This window comes from Trematosphaeria pertusa, assembly GCF_010094035.1.
Source record: "Trematosphaeria pertusa strain CBS 122368 unplaced genomic scaffold BU26scaffold_5, whole genome shotgun sequence".
Lineage (NCBI taxonomy): Eukaryota > Fungi > Ascomycota > Dothideomycetes > Pleosporales > Trematosphaeriaceae > Trematosphaeria > Trematosphaeria pertusa.
The window spans coordinates 292500-311232 of NW_022987216.1; the positions used below are offsets into that span (position 1 = coordinate 292500).

General features: G+C 54.2%; 9 protein-coding genes across 9 annotated transcripts; 5 read left to right on the forward strand and 4 right to left on the reverse strand.

Annotated features, from left to right (window-relative positions):
• Positions 1 to 514: 514 nt before the first annotated feature.
• On the reverse strand, positions 515 to 1386 carry BU26DRAFT_405001 (uncharacterized protein; the record flags this gene model as incomplete). The annotated part of the gene is made up of 2 exons (XM_033822848.1): positions 515 to 1086; positions 1134 to 1386. Coding segments are annotated over 2 exons (825 nt in total), but the record flags the coding sequence as incomplete, so codon positions are not given.
• Positions 1387 to 1598: 212 nt separating this feature from the next.
• BU26DRAFT_517413 (UDP-glucose 4-epimerase) lies at positions 1599 to 2841 on the forward strand. The gene is made up of 3 exons (XM_033828572.1): positions 1599 to 1914; positions 1975 to 2085; positions 2143 to 2841. Exons 1-3 carry the CDS (start codon positions 1720 to 1722, stop codon positions 2752 to 2754), a joined length of 918 nt encoding a protein of 305 aa, XP_033685586.1. The 5' UTR covers positions 1599 to 1719; the 3' UTR covers positions 2755 to 2841.
• Positions 2842 to 2894: 53 nt separating this feature from the next.
• On the forward strand, positions 2895 to 4326 carry BU26DRAFT_453418 (mitochondrial carrier). Its single transcript, XM_033824832.1, has 5 exons — positions 2895 to 3128; positions 3178 to 3257; positions 3312 to 3425; positions 3474 to 3785; positions 3835 to 4326. The coding sequence occupies exons 1-5, from the start codon at positions 3014 to 3016 to the stop codon at positions 4168 to 4170; spliced, it is 957 nt and encodes a 318-aa protein (XP_033685587.1). The 5' UTR covers positions 2895 to 3013; the 3' UTR covers positions 4171 to 4326.
• BU26DRAFT_266413 (uncharacterized protein) lies at positions 4219 to 4858 on the reverse strand. The gene has a single exon (XM_033821319.1). The coding sequence runs from the start codon at positions 4740 to 4742 to the stop codon at positions 4266 to 4268; it is 477 nt and encodes a 158-aa protein (XP_033685588.1). The 5' UTR covers positions 4743 to 4858; the 3' UTR covers positions 4219 to 4265.
• BU26DRAFT_266371 (uncharacterized protein) lies at positions 4474 to 5997 on the forward strand. Its single transcript, XM_033821318.1, has 5 exons — positions 4474 to 4786; positions 4961 to 5084; positions 5144 to 5191; positions 5243 to 5470; positions 5528 to 5997. The coding sequence occupies exons 1-5, from the start codon at positions 4776 to 4778 to the stop codon at positions 5720 to 5722; spliced, it is 606 nt and encodes a 201-aa protein (XP_033685589.1). The 5' UTR covers positions 4474 to 4775; the 3' UTR covers positions 5723 to 5997.
• Positions 5998 to 6582: 585 nt separating this feature from the next.
• On the forward strand, positions 6583 to 12082 carry BU26DRAFT_539322 (para-aminobenzoate synthase; the record flags this gene model as incomplete). Its single annotated transcript, XM_033831502.1, has 4 exons — positions 6583 to 7858; positions 7908 to 8418; positions 9122 to 11788; positions 12068 to 12082. Exons 1-4 carry the CDS (start codon positions 6882 to 6884, stop codon positions 12080 to 12082), a joined length of 4170 nt encoding a protein of 1389 aa, XP_033685590.1. The 5' UTR covers positions 6583 to 6881.
• A 295-nt stretch (positions 12083 to 12377) lies between these two features.
• BU26DRAFT_549326 (uncharacterized protein) lies at positions 12378 to 14910 on the reverse strand (the record flags this gene model as incomplete). Its single annotated transcript, XM_033831990.1, has 3 exons — positions 14734 to 14910; positions 14506 to 14675; positions 12378 to 14476 (listed from the first exon to the last, which is right to left on the reverse strand). Exons 1-3 carry the CDS (start codon positions 14874 to 14876, stop codon positions 12378 to 12380), a joined length of 2412 nt encoding a protein of 803 aa, XP_033685591.1. The 5' UTR covers positions 14877 to 14910.
• A 114-nt stretch (positions 14911 to 15024) lies between these two features.
• BU26DRAFT_517418 (D123-domain-containing protein) lies at positions 15025 to 16504 on the reverse strand (the record flags this gene model as incomplete). The annotated part of the gene is made up of 2 exons (XM_033828573.1): positions 16293 to 16504; positions 15025 to 16232 (listed from the first exon to the last, which is right to left on the reverse strand). Coding segments are annotated over exons 1-2 (1193 nt in total), but the record flags the coding sequence as incomplete, so codon positions are not given.
• Positions 16505 to 16617: 113 nt separating this feature from the next.
• BU26DRAFT_453437 (pre-mRNA-splicing factor CWC21) lies at positions 16618 to 17730 on the forward strand. Its single transcript, XM_033824833.1, has 2 exons — positions 16618 to 16890; positions 16939 to 17730. Exons 1-2 carry the CDS (start codon positions 16661 to 16663, stop codon positions 17255 to 17257), a joined length of 549 nt encoding a protein of 182 aa, XP_033685593.1. The 5' UTR covers positions 16618 to 16660; the 3' UTR covers positions 17258 to 17730.
• The last annotated feature ends 1003 nt before the right edge of the window (positions 17731 to 18733 follow it).

The window sequence follows — 18733 nt, forward strand, 5'->3', positions numbered from 1 at the left end:
CGCCGTTGGAGGTCTCTCTGCCTCTCCCAGCCAGCTTACCCGCGCATGGCGTGCAGCATACGTTTTCCCGGTTGTATCCATTCAGGATCCACCCTGCGCTGCACATGACCTCCCCCACGCTGCCGACATATGCATCTTCAGGAGAGGAATGGGGCTTGTATTGCGTATGCTACCCTACAGAGGTCGAAGAGGACGTGGCCTCTAGTTACACATTTTGGTACAGTGGCGTCTGAGAACCCGAGCTGCATACTGCGGGGGCCTAGGATAATCAAAGGCAAGAAATCGCTGCTAGCCAATGGCCCGCAGGCTATCGTCCCACGAGCGGGAAATGGACGGCCATGACATACATCGTGCAAGTGGGCGTGGTACAGGGGGAAGAGCGGAACGACAGCAGAGTCTCCCGGCCCCCTCACGCTGAACTGTTCAACAAGCAATGAGTCTCATATCCAAAGAGCGGGCGATGCCCTCACCGCTGTCCTTTGGGATGCCCAGTCTCCTTCGCCCTCACGCTCTTAGAGAACGCCAGGCTTGGAGCGCCCTCTTCGCGCCTGCCCCAAGCCCGACCCAGCAGCCAGTCGGTGACGGAGATGACCTTCGCCGTCTTGTCCCATTGTCCATTCTCTTCAACATGCTCAATGGTGTGCTGGGCGATCCTCCCCTGTTCATCGAACTCGAATATGAACAGGCCAGAAAACTTCTCGTCAGGCCGTCTTGAACCCCCGACAATGTTCTTGATCTTTTCCACTGCTTCGCTAACCTGACCATGCTCTTTCTCCTCTGATTTCCCGCACGTCTCCCACTTGACGATGAGCTTCTCGTGTCGCATATCGGCAGGCGTGGATGTGCCTCCATTCTTGATCATGCGCTCAGACAAGATCTTGAGCTTTACATTGCCCACAACGGGCACCCTTCCCCATGCGACTGGAGCGGTATATAGCGCGGCTGTATATGCAAGCTTTCCACTCACGGTCGGGAGATGCGGGTGCGTCGAAGGAAATAGGTGGAGACTAATCCGCGGGGAAAGGATATCTTGCGGCAGCGGCGACACTAATAGCGTCGGAAGACGTTCTTGGAGTATGCGAATGGCTATCACTGTCAGTAGCTGTTTGCTTCAATTAGAAGGTGGTTCATACTCTTCCCAAGTTTGAGATTGCGCTCATCCGGGGGCGGATGGTCGCTGCCTGCCCCTGGATAGAGGGACGGTGTCGAGCTCGTAAACCATGATCGCGATACTGAGGCCTGCCGCGGACGGACGTCGGTAATGGTCCTCTGGTATTGCTTGAGGCCCAGCAACCGGGGCGTGGTGAGATGGGTTGAGGTAGATCGCGGCGGCAGATGTGCTCGGGTCGACGACGAAAATAACCGCCGCATTAGACCGGTGGTCATCTGTAGGAATATGCGACCATAGAGAGAAAGCGGCAGTTCCTAGGGCGCCTTAGGTCAAGAGTCTTTGGTGATGCGGCAGAAGGTGGAGAAACAATTAGTGGTCGGCTGAGGGAGTTGCAGAATCGATAAGCGGGCAGAATGACGTGGGTGACCTCCGTTTACGGCAGGCATTAATCAATTTGAGTTGCTCCTGCTGAATGCACCCCGCGATATAAAATCTGAAACCCGGAGAACTGTGAATTGATCGTTCCAAGTCACTAGATCGACCGCTACATGCACAAATTTCTTCGATCTTCTCTCGTTCGACGACCATTCACTACGGCCTCATTCAATATGACTTCTTTTTCCGCCAAACGCATCGTCTTCACTGGCGGCTCTGGGAAAGCAGGTAGACATGCGATTCCCGAATTGATTACAAGAGGCTATGATGTGCTCAACGTGGATATGGTGGATTTTCCCGACCCTAGTGCGAACGTATTTACGCTCAAGACGGACCTGACGGATAGCGGCCAAGTCTTCAACGCCCTGGTACGTAGTGTTAACGTGTCTTATTCAGGGCATTGCTAATGCGTACCGTCACTTTCTCAGACATCGCATTTCAACTTCGGCGGCTACGAAGGGCCAAATGTCCCAGGACCGCCTGATGCTGTCGTACACTTTGCTGCGTATGCCAGGAATATGTTAGTGCCGGATAACGAGGTGAGGCTTCCCCCCGTCCGATTCATAGTAGATTCATACGATTGAGTTATCCACCAGTGCTTCAAGGGAAACGTAACGTCCACCTACAACGTCATCGAAGCCGCCTGCAAGCTTGGAGTGAGGAAAATCATCATTGCCAGCAGCGAAACCACGTATGAAGTCTGTTTCGGACAGGGCGACCTGGACTACAGCGCGTTTCCTTTAGATGAGGATGCCGATGTGAATCCCATGGACACCTACGCCATTTCCAAGCTGTGCGGTGAGCGAGTAGCTCGTGGGTTCGCCCGAAGATTCGACGCCGATATCTATGCTCTGCGGATTGGCAACGTCGTCGAGCCTCATGAGTATGAGCGTGACTTCCCCAAGTACATCAACGATCCGAAGCTACGAAAGAGGAATGCCTGGTCGTACATTGACGCCAGAGACCTGGGCCAGATCTGCGATCTATGCATCCAGAAAGATGGACTGGGATTCCAGGTATTCAATGCGACAAATGACACCATTACCGCGACGTTCCCGACGCGCCAATTCCTCGAGCAGTGGTGCCCGAACACCCCGATAACGAGGGAGATGAGTGAGTGGGAAGCGCCATTGAGTAACAGGAAGATCCGGGAAGTGCTAGGATTCAAGGAGAACCATAATTGGAGGAAGTACTACAATCCCGAATGACGGACTGTGAGAATGAAGATTTGAGGTTCAGATAGAAATTGAATCCCATGTCCATGATTTGCTTCTAGACTAGCGTCTTGGCAGCACACTCCGATGTTCGCGAGCTGCGACTTATCTCGACTTTTTTTTCCGGTTGATCACAAGCCTCGATACAGTCTGCGCCCATTGATACCCAGCTTTGCGTGCATTTATTCAGTTTCCCCTTAGTTAGATAAGACCTTTTCCTCAGACTTGTTCTGCCATCGCATTCGATCCGAACATGGCCCCATCGGCATCTGAAGCCGCGGCGAAAGTCGCGAACGTTGCCGCGGGCACGTCATCGTCGGCGAAGGAGTTCAAGAAGGAATCGGCGACAGCAAGATTCGTGGGCGCAGGTATACATCGCGATTTTCGTATGCATACGGTATAGCTAACAATTGGCAGGAACGGCCGGTATTGCTGAGCTTATGGTCTTCCACCCCGTCGACACCACCGCGAAGCGATTGATGAGCAATTACGGCAAAGTATGCCCTCTAATTGCGTCGTAAACCACGCGTGCTGACAATACGCCCTATCAGATCACCTCTGCCTCGCAGTTGAACTCGGTCATCTTCAAGGACAAGGCACAAGCATCGGTTGGGGGTCGGTTCATATCTTTGTTCCCTGGTCTAGGCTATGCGGCCGTTTACAAGGTACATGCCACGCTCATGAAGAACGAGGCACTGTATTGATATTGTCAGGTCCTCCAACGTGTGTACAAGTATGGCGGCCAACCCTTCGTCAGGGATTACCTCGCAACGCACCACGGAGGCAGCTTCGATCGCACATTCGGCAAGGGCAACGGCAAGGCGATAATGCATGCGACGGCAGGAAGTTTGATTGGTATTGGCGAAATCGTCATCTTGCCTCTGGATGTTCTTAAGATCAAGCGACAAACCAACCCAGAAGCTTTCAGAGGACGGGGACTGTTCAGGATCATTGCCGATGAAGGGTTTGGCCTGTATCGTGGCTGGGGCTGGACAGCGGCACGCAACGCACCTGGTTCATTCGCGGTAGGTCAAACCGCTATGCATTCGATTCATAGTCTAACATTTCCAACAGCTGTTCGGTGGCTCTGCGGCTGCCAAGGAATACCTGTACAAGCTGAACGACTACAACGCTGCCAGCTGGACGCAGAACTTCGTTGCCTCGATCGCCGGTGCCAGCGCTTCCCTTCTCGTGTCCGCTCCGCTCGATGTCATCAAGACGAGGATCCAGAACAGGAATTTCGAAAACCCAGAGAGCGGCTTCCGGATCGTTTCCAACATGATCCGCCACGAGGGCTTCACGTCGTTCTTCAAGGGACTGACGCCAAAGCTTCTGATGACCGGCCCCAAGCTCGTGTTCTCCTTCTGGCTAGCTCAAACGCTTATACCTGCATTCAGCAAGGTAATGTAAGCGGGTCGTCGCCGAGGGATGGTGTTCTGTACAATAGTAGGGTTCCGGGATTCTGGGTGGTTTATAAAAGGTTCCTAATCTAGCGCTGCAAGAGCTTACTCGGGCGGATGCATCCGCGAGCTCTTGGAATTAATATATCCTTCTCCATTCCACGCGTTTTGTTGAGCCGCATTGCCCTTTTGTGCGTCGTAAGCAGGCGGTTCGTCCCCAGCTGACCAGATGCATCGCATCACGTGTCGGCTCGTTCGCGCCCTGCCGAGGTGCTTCACCATGTGAGGTTTTGGCGAAAACGAATGAGAATCACAGGCCAGACACGAGGTGAGACCTATGAGTCTATCACGACCAAACGCGACCAAGGCAGCAGAGATACAGTGCGAATGTGATGTACCCGACCTGTGACCGCGGGCGGGCTGAACGTTGACGCACAGGCGCGCCAAGCCAACGCTTGCCAGGTGCCTTTCAACCTCACTGCGCATCAACGCCGACCCTCTACCTAACCCCGTCCACCCCAGCGTCTGCCATCCCCGCCTCCTGCCTTCGCCTCGCCGAACCCCACTGACACAACTCTTCATCTTCTTCCACAGACTTCAATATCCGTCGCCAGCATGAATCCTGAGTAGTACGTAACCTCCGCCAACTCCCAGCGCCACTGGTCTCGCGACCTTGATGGCCGATATCACTATGGAAGATCGCTGACTTAGTCGCATATAGAGTATCTTCGATTCCCTCGCAAGCCTCGGTGTCCTCGGATTCTCTATCGAAGGTCTAGCTGACCCTTCGCTCTGCACAGATACGACTACCTCTTCAAGCTCCTCCTGATCGGCGACTCCGGCGTCGGAAAGTCATGCCTGCTCCTTCGTTTTGCCGATGATACATACACGGAGAGCTACATCTCCACCATCGGCGTCGACTTCGTACGTTCACTGCCAATGCTCGCTGCCTGGCAACCTGCGATAGGCTAACCTGAGCGCAGAAAATCCGAACCATCGAGCTGGACGGCAAGACGGTCAAGCTACAAATCGTGCGTACACCTGCTGCCTACAACTTTTGCTTTTTCTGACAAGAACTGCAGTGGGATACCGCCGGTCAGGAGCGATTCCGAACCATCACATCCTCGTACTATCGGGGCGCCCACGGCATCTGCGTCGTCTACGATGTCACGGACATGGACTCGTTCAACAACGTGAAGCAGTGGCTCCAGGAGATCGACCGATATGCCACCGAGGGTGTCAACAAGTTGCTAGTGGGCAACAAGTCCGATATGGCGGACAAGAAGGTGGTTGAGTACACCGTGGCGAAGGTGCGTTGAGAGAAGGCCACACTTGAAAACGAAGAGTCATTCTGATGGTGTATATAGGAGTTCGCAGACAGCCTCGGTATCCCCTTCCTGGAGACGTCCGCAAAAAGCGCCACCAACGTCGAGCAAGCCTTCTTGACCATGGCCCGCCAGATCAAGGAGCGCATGGGAACCACAACCGTCAATAACAAGCCCACAGTGCCGATCGGTCAAGGCCAGGGCGTGCAGAGCGGGTCAGGCGGTGGCTGCTGCTAGAGGGGGTGAGCAGGATGGGTGAAGATAACGACTGCCAGTTTCAAGGCGTGGGTGTTCGTCCGGGTTGGTACCTAATGGTTTCCCTCTACAACAGCAAGCCGCCGTCCATGTCCATCTTTCCTCGGTCTTCTATGCATGGCTCACATGAGGTGGTTGTGTTGGATTCTCCTTCTGGGTCTCGGTAGCAATCTTTTTCTGCATCCTTGGGGAGGGCAGTGATCGCGGCAGACGGATATGGTAGCAGATTGTGGAGCCCTTTGGACCGGAGACTAGAAGAGACTGCTATCATGGCCATCTTGTGTTGATCACTGGGGTCTTCCTTTTACTTTCTTTGTTGGGTGTCTCTTAGTCTGAGCAATCATATCACCTACAAGCCTTCTTTCGTGTCGCCATATTTTCATTTCTTGTACTACGAGGAATGGTGATTGAATCCCATCCCCAGCTGTGGAAACCTGCCATCCAATATGTATCCGTGGCTTTGGAGATAAATATCCAAGCTGTAGGCATGATTGAGCGCATGCAGCAAACAGTAATCACAAAAGAGTGGTAATGGAGAATCGGCTACATCCTTCCAGAGCTTGTACTCGGTTTCGTATGCAGTCGAAGGCGGAGTCGCCTCTTGGCAGAACGAACGCACCCCATTACCTCAATAAGTCTTCCTCTACGCCATCTCCTCGTGCTGCGTCTCCTACAATACATTTTAAATGTCCACGCCTCGCGATGATCGGGGGCCTCCTGTCGCTCTCGCGTCCATTATATTCCTCTGCTGATGTTGCGTGGACCCGTCGATCCTTCCGTATTCGGCAATGCTCGTAACTGACGTATGCGGGAATCCTCCCAAGGCACCTGCATCCTCAAACACTCCAACATGGCTGTGCATGTCGCGTCCTCCCACATTCTCTTCCTCTTACATTACTTTTCGACGCGTCTTTCATTTGCCTTATAGCCCTGTTCGCTCATGACAACTTCTCGAAAAACTCCCGCTTTGTCCGACCTTTGCCGAACTCTGGGCTGCTTACGGCTAAAGCTCGACCTACTCGATCCGACCTGGCTTCCATATCTCTCGCTGCTAGTTGATTGAAGCTTCCCTGGGGCTCAGATTGCTGACGCGAATGGCGAATAACTCGCTTCAATTCCTTGCTTAAACTTTAGGGAAAGGATGTCGTTGGGGAATGGCATCACGAAGGCTGCAGGATGGCTTGCCAACGAGCTCGGGCTCAGGACTATGGGATCTGCCGGAAAGGATGTCTACATCATCATCCTCGCTCGCTACTTGCGGCTTTTTGCGTACGGAGCCGTCGCTCTAATTATTGCCCTTTACTTTGAAGCGCTGGGCTTCTCGGACTCGCAGATTGGCCTCTTCATGACCCTGACGCTCCTTGGGGATGTCATCATCAGCTTGCTTCTTACCCTCATCGCCGACTCCCTCGGACGAAGGAGGACGCTTTTGCTCGGCGCGATTGCCATGGCTATCTCTGGTGCTGTTTTCGCCCTCACGAGCAATTACCTCGCATTGCTTCTGGCGGCAATCATTGGCGTTATTAGTCCAACAGGCAATGAGATCGGGCCCTTCAGAGCCATCGAAGAATCGACACTGGCCCATCTAGTACAGGAGTCACAGCGACCCGATGTGTTTACCTGGTATGTGGTCCTGGCTGTGCTGGGAACGTCTACCGGATTGATCGTCGGAGGACAAGCTGTGGACCGATTGCAGGCTCTGGAAGGGTGGACCGAGTTGGATGCCTACCGTATGATCTTCTGGATATACACTGGCGTCGGAGCTGCAAAAGCAATCATGACTCTTCTGCTAAGTAAACATTGCGAGCATAGCCACAAGGAAGAGCAGTATGACCAATACCACGAGGACGCAAACGAGGCGGAACCCCTTCTGGATGGTCAGGACGGCACTGGTCCTCCCGAGCAAGTCACTTTACCGAGGCCGAAGACCCCGAAACGATGGGCTCCGATTAGCACGATATCCAAGCCCACGCGCTGGATTCTCTTCAAGCTCTGTGGCCTGTTCTTTCTGGATTCCTTAGGCAGTGGGATGGCGCCCTTCTCCTTGATCAACTTCTACATGGAACGAAAGTTTCGGCTTGACAAAAGCAAGCTCGGTGGTATTATGTCAGCGACATGGTAAGCATGAAGGCGGATATCCCTGCGGCGTGCAAACTAACCTCAGCAGGTTTATCTCAACCATAGGGAACATCTTCGCCTCTTCCCTCGCTAAGCGCATCGGGCTCATTCAGGCGATGGTAGCCACACATCTACCCAGCTCCATCTTTCTAGCACTCCTACCCGCTCCACCGGGTCTGCCGTTGACCATTTGCCTGCTAATCGCCCGTGCGATCCTTAATAGCATGGATCAGGCTCCGCGGTCGGCGTTCCTATCAGTTGTCGTTCTCCCCCAAGAGCGGACCGCGGTAATGGGCGTCGTTAACATCCTCAAAACGCTTTCTCAGAGCGCCGGGCCATGGGCCACGGGGCTGTTGGCTGACCACGAGCATTTCTGGATGGCTTTCGTCGTAGCTGGCTCGATGAAGGGTGCCTACGACCTCCTGCTTCTGGCCTTTTTCGCTGGTCGCATACGTCAACGGAACGATGCAGCAGCAGAGTCAGCCGCTCATCATGACGACCTCCCGGATAATGTCGACGCAGAGACGGAAACGGAAGGCCTCACCGAAGCCGAGGCGGATGTGGAGGACGACTCCTCAACGAAGATCCCTTGCTCGCCTTCGGGTAGCCAAAAAGTGGCGGGCTCCCTCACTGCCTCGGGGTCCAGTTCGGCACGCTCGCGACAGTGAAGGGAGACTTGAATAGTTAGTGCTGCGTATCACTGCTCTTCATATAGATGCCGTGGCCAAATGTGGGCATGCGCTGCAGCTGATCTAGGTTTGCGCTGGATGAATCAGGCGCTTGATCGGCCCAGCTGATGCTGCTGCCGATGCCGCTAGCGCTAAATGCGGCTTGGAGCGGTCTGGAGCAGCGCCAAGCTGGACCCTGCATGCCACGCGACAGGGGGTTCGGAAACGTCACGATAAGTAGCCGTATCGCTCACTCATCATTTCGCAGTCATACATTCTCTCCTGCCGGCCCACAGTGCTCCTGTGCGCTTTCGTCGTTCCTTTGTCCCGCGTCCTTCTGGGCGGTTTGCAGCCTGGCCGCGGCCCTCCCTTTTGTGCGTCCCGGCGTTCCGGCGGCTTCTTTTTTTAGGTTCCGCGACAACTCAGCCCTATCAAACTTTTGTTCTACATTTTTCTCGGGTCACGACAACAAAGCAAATCGGCCTTGGGCACTGCTGTCCACTTTCTCACATTGTCCCGAGAACTTTCACGCCCGTTCCTGGACCTTTCTTTCTGGGATCTTGGAAACCCGATGCTCTGACCGCCCATCGCGGAGCCTGTATCGTTCGCGATGGCACCTGCAATTCTGGCTAGGCGACCGAGAATTCTGTATTTGGACGCCTACGACTCCTTCTCGAACAATATCATCGCCTTGGTCGAACACTGCATCGATGCTGATGTTGTCAAATGCCACATCGATGATGGTCCCGTTTTCCTGGGCTACGAGCGATTACTGCGCTTCGTGGAATACCTCAAGGAGTTCGATGCTGTCATCGCGGGACCCGGACCTGGCTGGGCGAAATGTGACAAGGACGTCGGACTCATGAAAGAGCTTTGGACACTCCAAGACACGCATATGCTCCCTGTTTTGGGCATATGCCTCGGCTTCCAATCCATGTGTCTAGCATTTGGCGCAGACATCGAAAGGCTCGTCGAACCTAGACATGGCCTCGTCTCGGAAATTTTGCATCGAGGGCGATCAATTTTTGCCGGAGTCGAAGAAATGCTCGCTACGCAGTATCATTCGCTGCAGGTCATGATTGGCCATTCCATTCAGACGAAGAAAGCTGTCAGGTATCCAGCGGAGCTCTGGGAAGCTACCAAAACATGTCCCCAGCTAGAACCGCTAGCATGGGATTTCGACTGCAGGCGCAACGGTGCCGTCCTTATGGCCGCAAAGCATTCAGACAAGCCATTCTGGGGCGTTCAATTTCATCCGGAGTCCATCTGTACGAACAGCGAAGGCACGCACATCATCCAGAACTGGTGGCATGACGTCCAACTCTGGGCTCATAAACGCGGGTCCAGTCATGTACTGGGGAAGAACTCTCTGTCATCATCTTCCGACGGCTCGATAGCTATCGAAGCTCTTCGTTACCCCCTCGACTCGAGCGAGCTGAAGCGAGAAAGTCGAGAACGGCGGTCACTAGCTGAGATGGCTCAGGATATACCGCCCATTTCGAGATTGCTCAAGAGCGCTAAGTTCAAGGGTGACCAACTCCTCCACGTAGAAGAATTAGCCTCCCTTATTGCGTATGGAGACCAGAAGTCGCTGCCGAATCTGCCGCCTACCATGGTCCATTGCGGCACAACAGGGAGTGGCAGGCTGACTGTGGCCGATATCGTTGAAGTACTGGATATACCTCGGTACGAAGCCATAATTCTGGAGTCAGGACTACAGCGAAATTTGCTCCCCATGGCGGTAGGGACGGGTCGATATAGCATTATCGGTCTGGTCATCCCAGGAGAGACCTTGCGGCTGCATTACTACACCGGAAGCCGGCTGATGCAGTTAAGGAATGGTATGGATGAAGTGCATAGCGAGTGGCGTGTCTCGGACCCTTGGAAGTACATTCGTGGGGTCATGGTGTACCTGCAGCGAATGATGCGGCGACCGCCGACCACACCCACCTGGGCACCGTTCTGGGGAGGCTTGATGGGCTATGCCTCGTACGAGGCTGGCTTAGAGACGATTGATGTGCAATCGGGACAAGATGCGGCGTATCCAGATGTCTGCTTCGCCTATGTTACGCGCACTATTGTAATCGACCACCAGCTCAAGAAGATATATGCACAGAGCATTCGCGGTCCGGATGACGAACACTGGGTGAACAGAGCGCTGGACAAGATCTACGAAGCTGCCGGTAGAAAGAGCCTGGAGTCAACCCCGAATTCGACACCCATGCCTAAGCTCAACAACCCTTTCGAGCAAGACGCGACATTCAATAACTACCTCGCCTCCTGCAAACAATATGTCGCCGACCAAGAGGAATACTGCGCCTCAGTCGCATCCTGCCAGGCCCACATCGCAGACGGCCAAAGCTACGAGATCTGTCTGACCACTACAAACGAGATTCGCGCACGTAGGCCCCGGATCTGCCGACTGTCTAAATTTGACAACAATGAGCTTTCGTGGAAGCTCTACAAAGGCCTCGCTTCACAGAATCCGGCTCCCTTTAGCGCCTACATGCGCCTCCACAACATACACATCGTCAGCTCGTCGCCCGAAAGGTACATCAGCTGGGACCGCATGCAGACCGCACAATGCCGCCCTATCAAAGGCACCGTAGCTAAGAAACCCGGCATTACCGCTGCGGACGCACATGCCATACTCTCCTCGCCTAAAGAACGGGCGGAGAACCTGATGATCGTCGACCTAGTTCGGCATCAACTGCACGGCGTATACGGCTCCGGAAATGTGAACGTGCGACAACTCATGGAAGTCGAAGAGTACGAGACGCTATGGCAGCTCGTCTCCGTCGTCGATGCGGTACCTCGCGATGCACGTAAACCACGGACGCCTGATGAATGGGAGGAGCCGCCCAATTACGTCTCCGCGTCGAAGTCGCCCCTGCCGTCGGAGGTTGCCTATCTCGGATTCGACGCATTCGTCGAGTCCCTCCCGCCAGGCAGCATGACCGGCGCACCCAAGAAACGCAGCTGCGAGCTTCTCCAGCGCGAGGAACCGAACCGCCGGCGTGGAATATACTCCGGCGTACTGGGCTATCTGGATGTCGGCGGCGGCGGCGACTTCTCCGTCGTCATCCGCACAGCTGTCAAGATTGACGAACCCTCTTCTTCAGCCTCATCAAACACCACTTCCCAAGAAGACGTCTGGCAGATCGGCGCCGGCGGCGCAATCACCTCGCAAAGCGTACCGGACGCCGAGTACGAAGAGATGCTGGGCAAGTTCCAGAGCACAGCGAGAGCGTTCACGGCCGATGTTGGGCCTGCTACTGCTGGGTCCGAGGGCGCTGGTGCGGCAGCGAAGCTGTCTTCTTTATTTACGGATGGCCACTCAGTCGTTCCGGAAATTGAGGGGCTCGAGAGGTTGGAGAGTGAGATCAGGAGGTTAGGATTTCAGCGCTTTGGGATGCAGGATTAGGTGATGACCGACCCAGCTGATGGGTGGGTGTTGTGTCGGCTGCTATGGCGTTTGGGGTTGCATTTTGCTAGCTTACTTTGCTTGCATTTGGCGTTTAACTCAGCTCAACGAGGATAGGATGGGATACCATAGATTTAGAAACTCTCGACGAATGTTTCAACACAATGCAAGACCAATTTTTTAAATAGCAGATGCGTCCTTGCAGTGTAAATCACAAGTTGTTAATGGTGCAAGGGAACCTCTGATGCGTCTGAAGCGGGACTAGCGCAGAGGACCTTTGGGAAACGAGCTACTGACATCCAACCCAACCCTCACATTCCACCTACGAGATGATTGGAACTGCATGAGCAAGTGTCCTGATAGCGGAGGTACGCAGATTCAGCTTCGCTGAGTATGTAGTTTAAAGGTTCTTTCTTGACGTATCTATCTATGCTAGTAGTGCAAAAAGCAGATACGTTTTCTTCGCGTAATCGGCTGCGTTCTTCCGCAGCCTAGCCATACTGCTCTCATCCAGACTATTTTCGGCGGCCATGCTTCGCGCCAGCCGCTCGATGGCGTCATCCGACTTGCCAGCCTCGCCCACGAAGCGGTGTATGTAGAGCATGTCAAAGAGCGCTTGCTTCAGCTTCTGGTCTTTCAGGTCTTGCATAGCAGTGGCAGGAGACGGATGGGTGGTGTCTGTCTCGCCGTTGAGCTTGGGCTGGGCTTCCGCATCGGCGTCATCTTTGATTTCTTGGGTGGGCTTCTCGCTGCCTATCTTGCTGATGGCATCCATGTTCTCCATGAGGACTGGAGGGAGCTGTTCGCAAGCTAATGTCTTAAGGACTTTGACACCACTCGGAGCCCACAGGTCACTTCCATAGCCTGCCATGCTCTTGTTTAGATCTTGAAGGAACCTAAAGGCGCTTGGAGTCGGTTGGGCTGGCAACACTGGATTGCCCTCCCAGAGGATGTGGCTCTTTGAGCTCGCTTTGGTCGCAGCAGCTAGCGACTTCTTATACGCTTTGGTAGACGGCTGGACAATTTGGCGGCCGAGCGCGCCGTGCAGCGGCTTCGACAGCTCAGTCGTGAAGGGCGTCGCAAGTGGCGTCGCCTTGTCCTGCAGCCTCAGCTTTGGAATCCTCTCTCCGATCTCTCTCATGACTCTTAGCACAAAGCAAGCCTGCTGTACGCCTCCATCCTCACTAGCCCCGGCCAGATGCTGTACAATTTGATTAAAGCTCTTTCCTAGATTCTTCAACGCTTCACTAAGCGCCTCTTGTGTCACTTCTTCCAGCAGTCGGGGGTCGTCGTGGCTGAGCAGGATTTGCTTTGAATCTCCGAAGTCGTCATCATCGTCATCGCCTACATCATCCGCGAAGGTATCATCCCACCGTGCTTCTTTCATCGATTTCGCGATGCTTTTCACTTCGAGCACGGAGTCCATCCACTTGTCAAATGTGGATACGATATCGATGACGGAGGCGTCGCGGCCTTGATGTGTGTTTAGGATCCTGGATTTGAAGGCTTGAGCGCCGTTGCTTAGATCCGCGGGTTTTGGTACTGTACTCCACAGGGATAGAGAAGTGTGCGCTTTCGCGGACGTTCCCGACTCGAGCATGCGTGTCAGTTCGGATACCACGTTTTCTAGGTATTGTGTTCGAGATCGGATGATGGATTCCAGGTGGCTGTTTATCGTGTCGCGCAGGTCGTCCAGGACATTCGCTGATTTTACGCCTGCCATCCGCGAGCCGGACAGGATCCAAGTTTCGATTAGTTCCTGTCGCAACGATGCGACTTCTTTAAGCCGGTCATCTTTCCCAAGTGCCGTTTTGATGCCCTTGAGGAATGCAGCAATAGCTTGCCTGGACCATTGGTGCAGTATCCTTTCCGCCTCCGATCTCTGGAGCTCGTCGTGCCGCGGCCAGGGAGTATAATTGCGAGCCTCGTCTCCTATCCATCGATCATGGACATCTAGATTCAGCTCGTATAGCCCACGAACCTCTGAATCCTTGACAAGAGGTAGTGATTTGAGCTTCGCGAGAGACTCTGCCAACCGCCGCGGAAATATCGCCTGTGTATCCTGACACGTCTGAATACACAACCGTAGAGCACTAATCCCGTGCTTAGCCAGCTCATCGCCATGCTGCAACGAGGCGGTAATCTTCTCCATCCGAATCTTGTGGAAATGTTGCAGCACATCGGTAGGCGTCGAACTCGTCGCAAGAGCGTACGCGCACATGCTTTCAACTAGCGTCGACGTGTCTCCCGTAGTGCTCGCTAGGCACTTATCTATGCGCCGCAGGAGCTTCCGTCGTACGGAAAGAAGCCTCTCCCAAAGCTGATCCACAATGGGCGGCTTGCTCATCGACTGCGAGAGCGCCTTGTGCAGCAACCTCGAGATAACGAGGACTTTCGCAATGAGCAGGTACGAGCTTCCGGATTTCATCAACCGTGTCATAACGACGGGGCAATTCCGCAGGACAGCGAGCTGCGAAGCGAACGTGTACCGCTCCAGGTCTGTTTCCGTCGTCAACCACTCGCCCCCTAGAGTGCTATAGCAGCCGGAGACTGACCGCGACTCCGCTTATGTGTATCCATTTTGACCGCATTGCCCGTTATACGTTCCAAGTTCCGGGAATTGCAGTTCTGCCCTACTCTTGCCAGCTTAGATTCCACCTGCTCCATCCGGGCTTCCATGTCAATGATAGTCTCGGCGGTGTCGAGGAGGCTGCGGTAGCTTGCTCTACAATAATTTGTTAGATTTAATCCGCTCTCATAGATAAGTTGCCGATGTTGCTTACCCCACGAGTGACCGCAGCTTCTCGCGATTCTCATCGGCGTTGGAGCGAAGCTGTTGCTCCAGCTTCCGGACCACGGGAATGGGATATTGGAAGGCATCTTCCCAGCTTTTGAACGTTCGCGGGTCTGGCGCTTCATTCGCCATGTTGATTGCACCTGAAATGGGGGTTCCCCAGCTTGTGGAGGGGTGATGTTGACACGATGAGATTCGAGACGGAGCGGGGAAACGATTGGCCGTGCTTAGTCATATCCAAGGACATTGTAGGAGAAAGATGGAGAGGCGGGAGTTTTCCCTTGAGTCGAAGAATTTATATTGAATTCTGCCCATTTGCGGCCGGCTCTGTGCGGACGCGCCATGATGCAAAAGACCCGCTTGGTCTTTCATACTAAAGTACCTCAACCAAGTCTAGCCCCTGATCGCAGGTCCCACGTTTTCCACTAATCATCTTCGCTATCCTCCGCTCTCTGCTGTTCTGCCAGCCTTTGCGCCTCCTGCCACTGGAGCGCGAATTCTCTCAGGTTTCCCTCCCCTCCTCTGCTAGCATCTACGACGTCCTTCGGAAGCTTGTGCGCGCTATACTGAGGAGTGGTAAACCCATAAGCTTCCGGATCGTCTCGCCGAACGAGACGGAACTCTGGCCGCCACATCTCGGTGATTTCTTCATCTCCTTCGGCGCCCGCAGAATCTTCTTCCTCCGAACGCTCTTGATATTCATTCATCTCAGACTCAGGTAGCGTCAGAAGCTCAAGCCAACTAAACAGGAGCGGATCGGTCCTCTGCGCCCAAGGATTGAAGTCCATCAGCCAGACGCGATCGTGCGGAGGCGGGATGTAGACGTCGAAAGTAAAGTTGCGGTCGGGGAAGGTGTCCCGTATCCGAATGTCGAAGAATTCCTGGATGGACTGACGTAGCTTGTCTTGCATCTTGAAGAGAAAGTCGAAATGATTGAGGTCTCGCTGGCAGATGGCAATCAGCTTGCGGTTGCGCACGAAGCAGCGGAACTCCACGGAGGGATTGAGCGTTATCCATTTACGAAGGACGAGATGGTAGGGAACAGCAGGACCAAATGGCCCTGTAGGGTCTCCTTCATCGGCGGTATCGTCGAAAGCGTGTTGGAGATCGTGGGCGACAAAGTCGCTAGACTTCAGGAGTAGATAGATGTCGTTCGGCGTCCGGCACTCCATGCTATTCGTCGCAGCGATCCATGTAGCATCCTTTGGTGCTGACCAGTTTAACTTCGGCGCAACCTTCCCGCCCAGCTCCTCTATTGTGCGTTCAATCGCTTCGTGAGTATCACGCCAGTTGGCGGAGGGGTCGTAGTCGGCTCCGTCATCATCGTCGGTCTCGTTGTCGGCCCCAGAGAAGATTCCACTGTCCGAATCGGACCATTCTGGGCGGTCGTTGTCCTCGGGAGGAAGCATGATGCCGTCTTCACGCAAGTACGAGATGAAAGCATCCGGAAGTGGCACAAGCCGTGCTTTGGGTGTGATGGCTCGATACCTGGGACACCGTCAGCTGTTGTACTTTGAAATCCGAACGTGTGCTAAGGATAAGCCTTACTTCGGATGCCAGTTGTGATATGAGCAGTTCAGGACATGGCTTTTCGTCACCGGAGGGAACGGAAGCTCCTTGAAGGAACCCTCCAAGGGCGACGAAGAGGGTTGAGGCTGGCTGCTCTCAGATTGAGAGCTCATGGTGGATGTTCTAGTGATAAAGTTGAAGAATGAAGCGAAGAGTATTGTTGATGTCGGGGATATGACTCCATGGCTGGGTTGTGACTTATGAGTCTTCTGTAACTTCCAAAGAATTCGCGGGGCAAGTGCGGGAGCTCGGGCCACCTTGACCTCCGAAAACTCCGCATCGACGCCTCCCTCGAATCCGCATCCACTGCCCATCTGCAGACCACAACTCGTACCTTAGCACTCACCATGTCGTCCAACGTCGGTCTCTCTACTCCCCGCGGCAGCGGTACCTCCGGATACGTCCAGAAGAACAGATCACTCCTCAAGCCGCGCGACAAGGCGGCACCCTATCCCCAGGACTGGGAGCAGACGAAGCACCGCCAGCGCCAGCCAGACCCAGAAATCCTGGAGCACGAGCGCAAACGAGATATTGAAGTCAAGGTTATGGAGCTCCGCGACAAGCTCGAAGATGAAGGGTATGTACAAGCCCCACAATCTCCAGCATGCAAAGTAACAGCGGATAGTGTCGATGACGACGAAATCGACGACCGATGCGATGGCCTCCGCAGGAAGCTCGAAGAAGATCACAAAGCTGGCAAAGACACAGGGCCGAATGCGCGGACCCTAAAAGCGCATCAGGTACACGACCTTGCGAAAGCGAAGATCGAGGAGAGCGAGCGGTTACGGAAGGCGCTCGGCATCTCTGAGGACTACGAGGAGGGAAGCCATTGGAGGAAGCAAGAAGAGCGGCTACGGGAGTCGTTGGCGCAGCGGGAGAGGGAAGATGAAGAGCACTTGGAGAAGGCGAAGGAGGCGCGACGGTATAAGGACGAGTCTGACTGAACGATAGTCATCGGACGGCTCTCTTTCTATAGATGGCTGGCGTTTGGATGGTGTTTATTGATACCCTCGACGACTGCAATGAATACGAGTGCATAGACGGTAGCGAACGGATAGGTTTTTCAAACTAACCCCAAGATGGGCTTCCTCCCATCCCAAACCAAGTGCGATCCGCGCAAGGAATAACTAAAGGCGATTCACAACGGCTTTCCTGGGCATCACCTGGCAACCTGTGGCGGTACGAGGATCTCGCAGCTGGCTCGTTGGATATGGAACCCAGCCCGTCGGAGCGAGAACTGCTGGTGTGGAAACTTCCGTGTATATCTTGAGACTGGCTCGGCGTGGTATCCCATTCTATCATGTTTGTGCTCATTTATTAGGATTTAGATTGGTGAGGCTCAGCCCTGTGTGCCGAACACCCGTCTCTTCCCAATCAAGACTTCACAAGCTCCACACATGGTCTGCCTTTCTCAGCGTTGAACCCAGATCTGAGGTCAAATGCAAGCAAAGAGCCACACAGTCTTATTTCAACGTCGCATTACAGGAGCCAAGGTATATAAAAAGAGATCTCATGAGGTGGCTTTCTTGTCCGATCTTAACTGAGATATGCCAATTCTTGGGCCAGTATATATGAGGCTTTCCCCAACCTCAACTGCAACCGCAACCCTACTGTCGAACCTCTTCAACCCTGCAGGAGGACGGCCCAGGACACATCGCACTTTCGATTTTCCTACGACATCGAGGGGATCGAGGAACGTCGCAATGCCACCGTTTAGAAACGCGAAGACCCGTTTACCACGAAAGAATTGACCAGGAACGGTCTAATGAAAGGACCTGGTCCAGTTCCCAGGTGCCGCCAACAAGAGGATGAGGACTTCTGCCGCCTAACGCGCAATGGGGTTGGCAGCTCCCGCTGCGTTATTCGCGGACATTTCACAGACCCCAGGACTTGTCGAGCCCTCTCATCGCACCTTCCCTTCCCGCCACAAGACGGACCGATAAAGGGCTTACGCACTTCCTGCGGATATCCCCAGCATCCTTTCTCACACGGTCGCATGCATAGTCTTGCGGGGCTAGAAGAGTTTGGATGAGACTTCAAGGGCGCTATTCCGGGGCCGGGCTCGGTGGGAGAGATCCACGATCCAACGACAGATTGCAAGGCCAATGCATCTCCCTCGATCCACTGTCTGCCTCACCGGAGTGCCTCCGGGCGTCCTTCGACAAAACGCCTAATGCAAATTTCTGCTTATCTTGATTGCTGCTCAGGCGCCGTCGTCGTTCCCTCCGTGTCCATTTTTCGAACCATTTGGCCAGATCCTGTGCTCTCGCCGCGATAGCACCGCTCTGCAGATGTATCCACGACTTTGTGGCGGAAAACGTGCTCTATGCTGGCGATTTGGTTCGCTACTGCGCAATTCACGCCACTTCCGCCGAGCGGCCAAGATATCCCGCCCAGACTGAGCATCGCTTGACTTCACG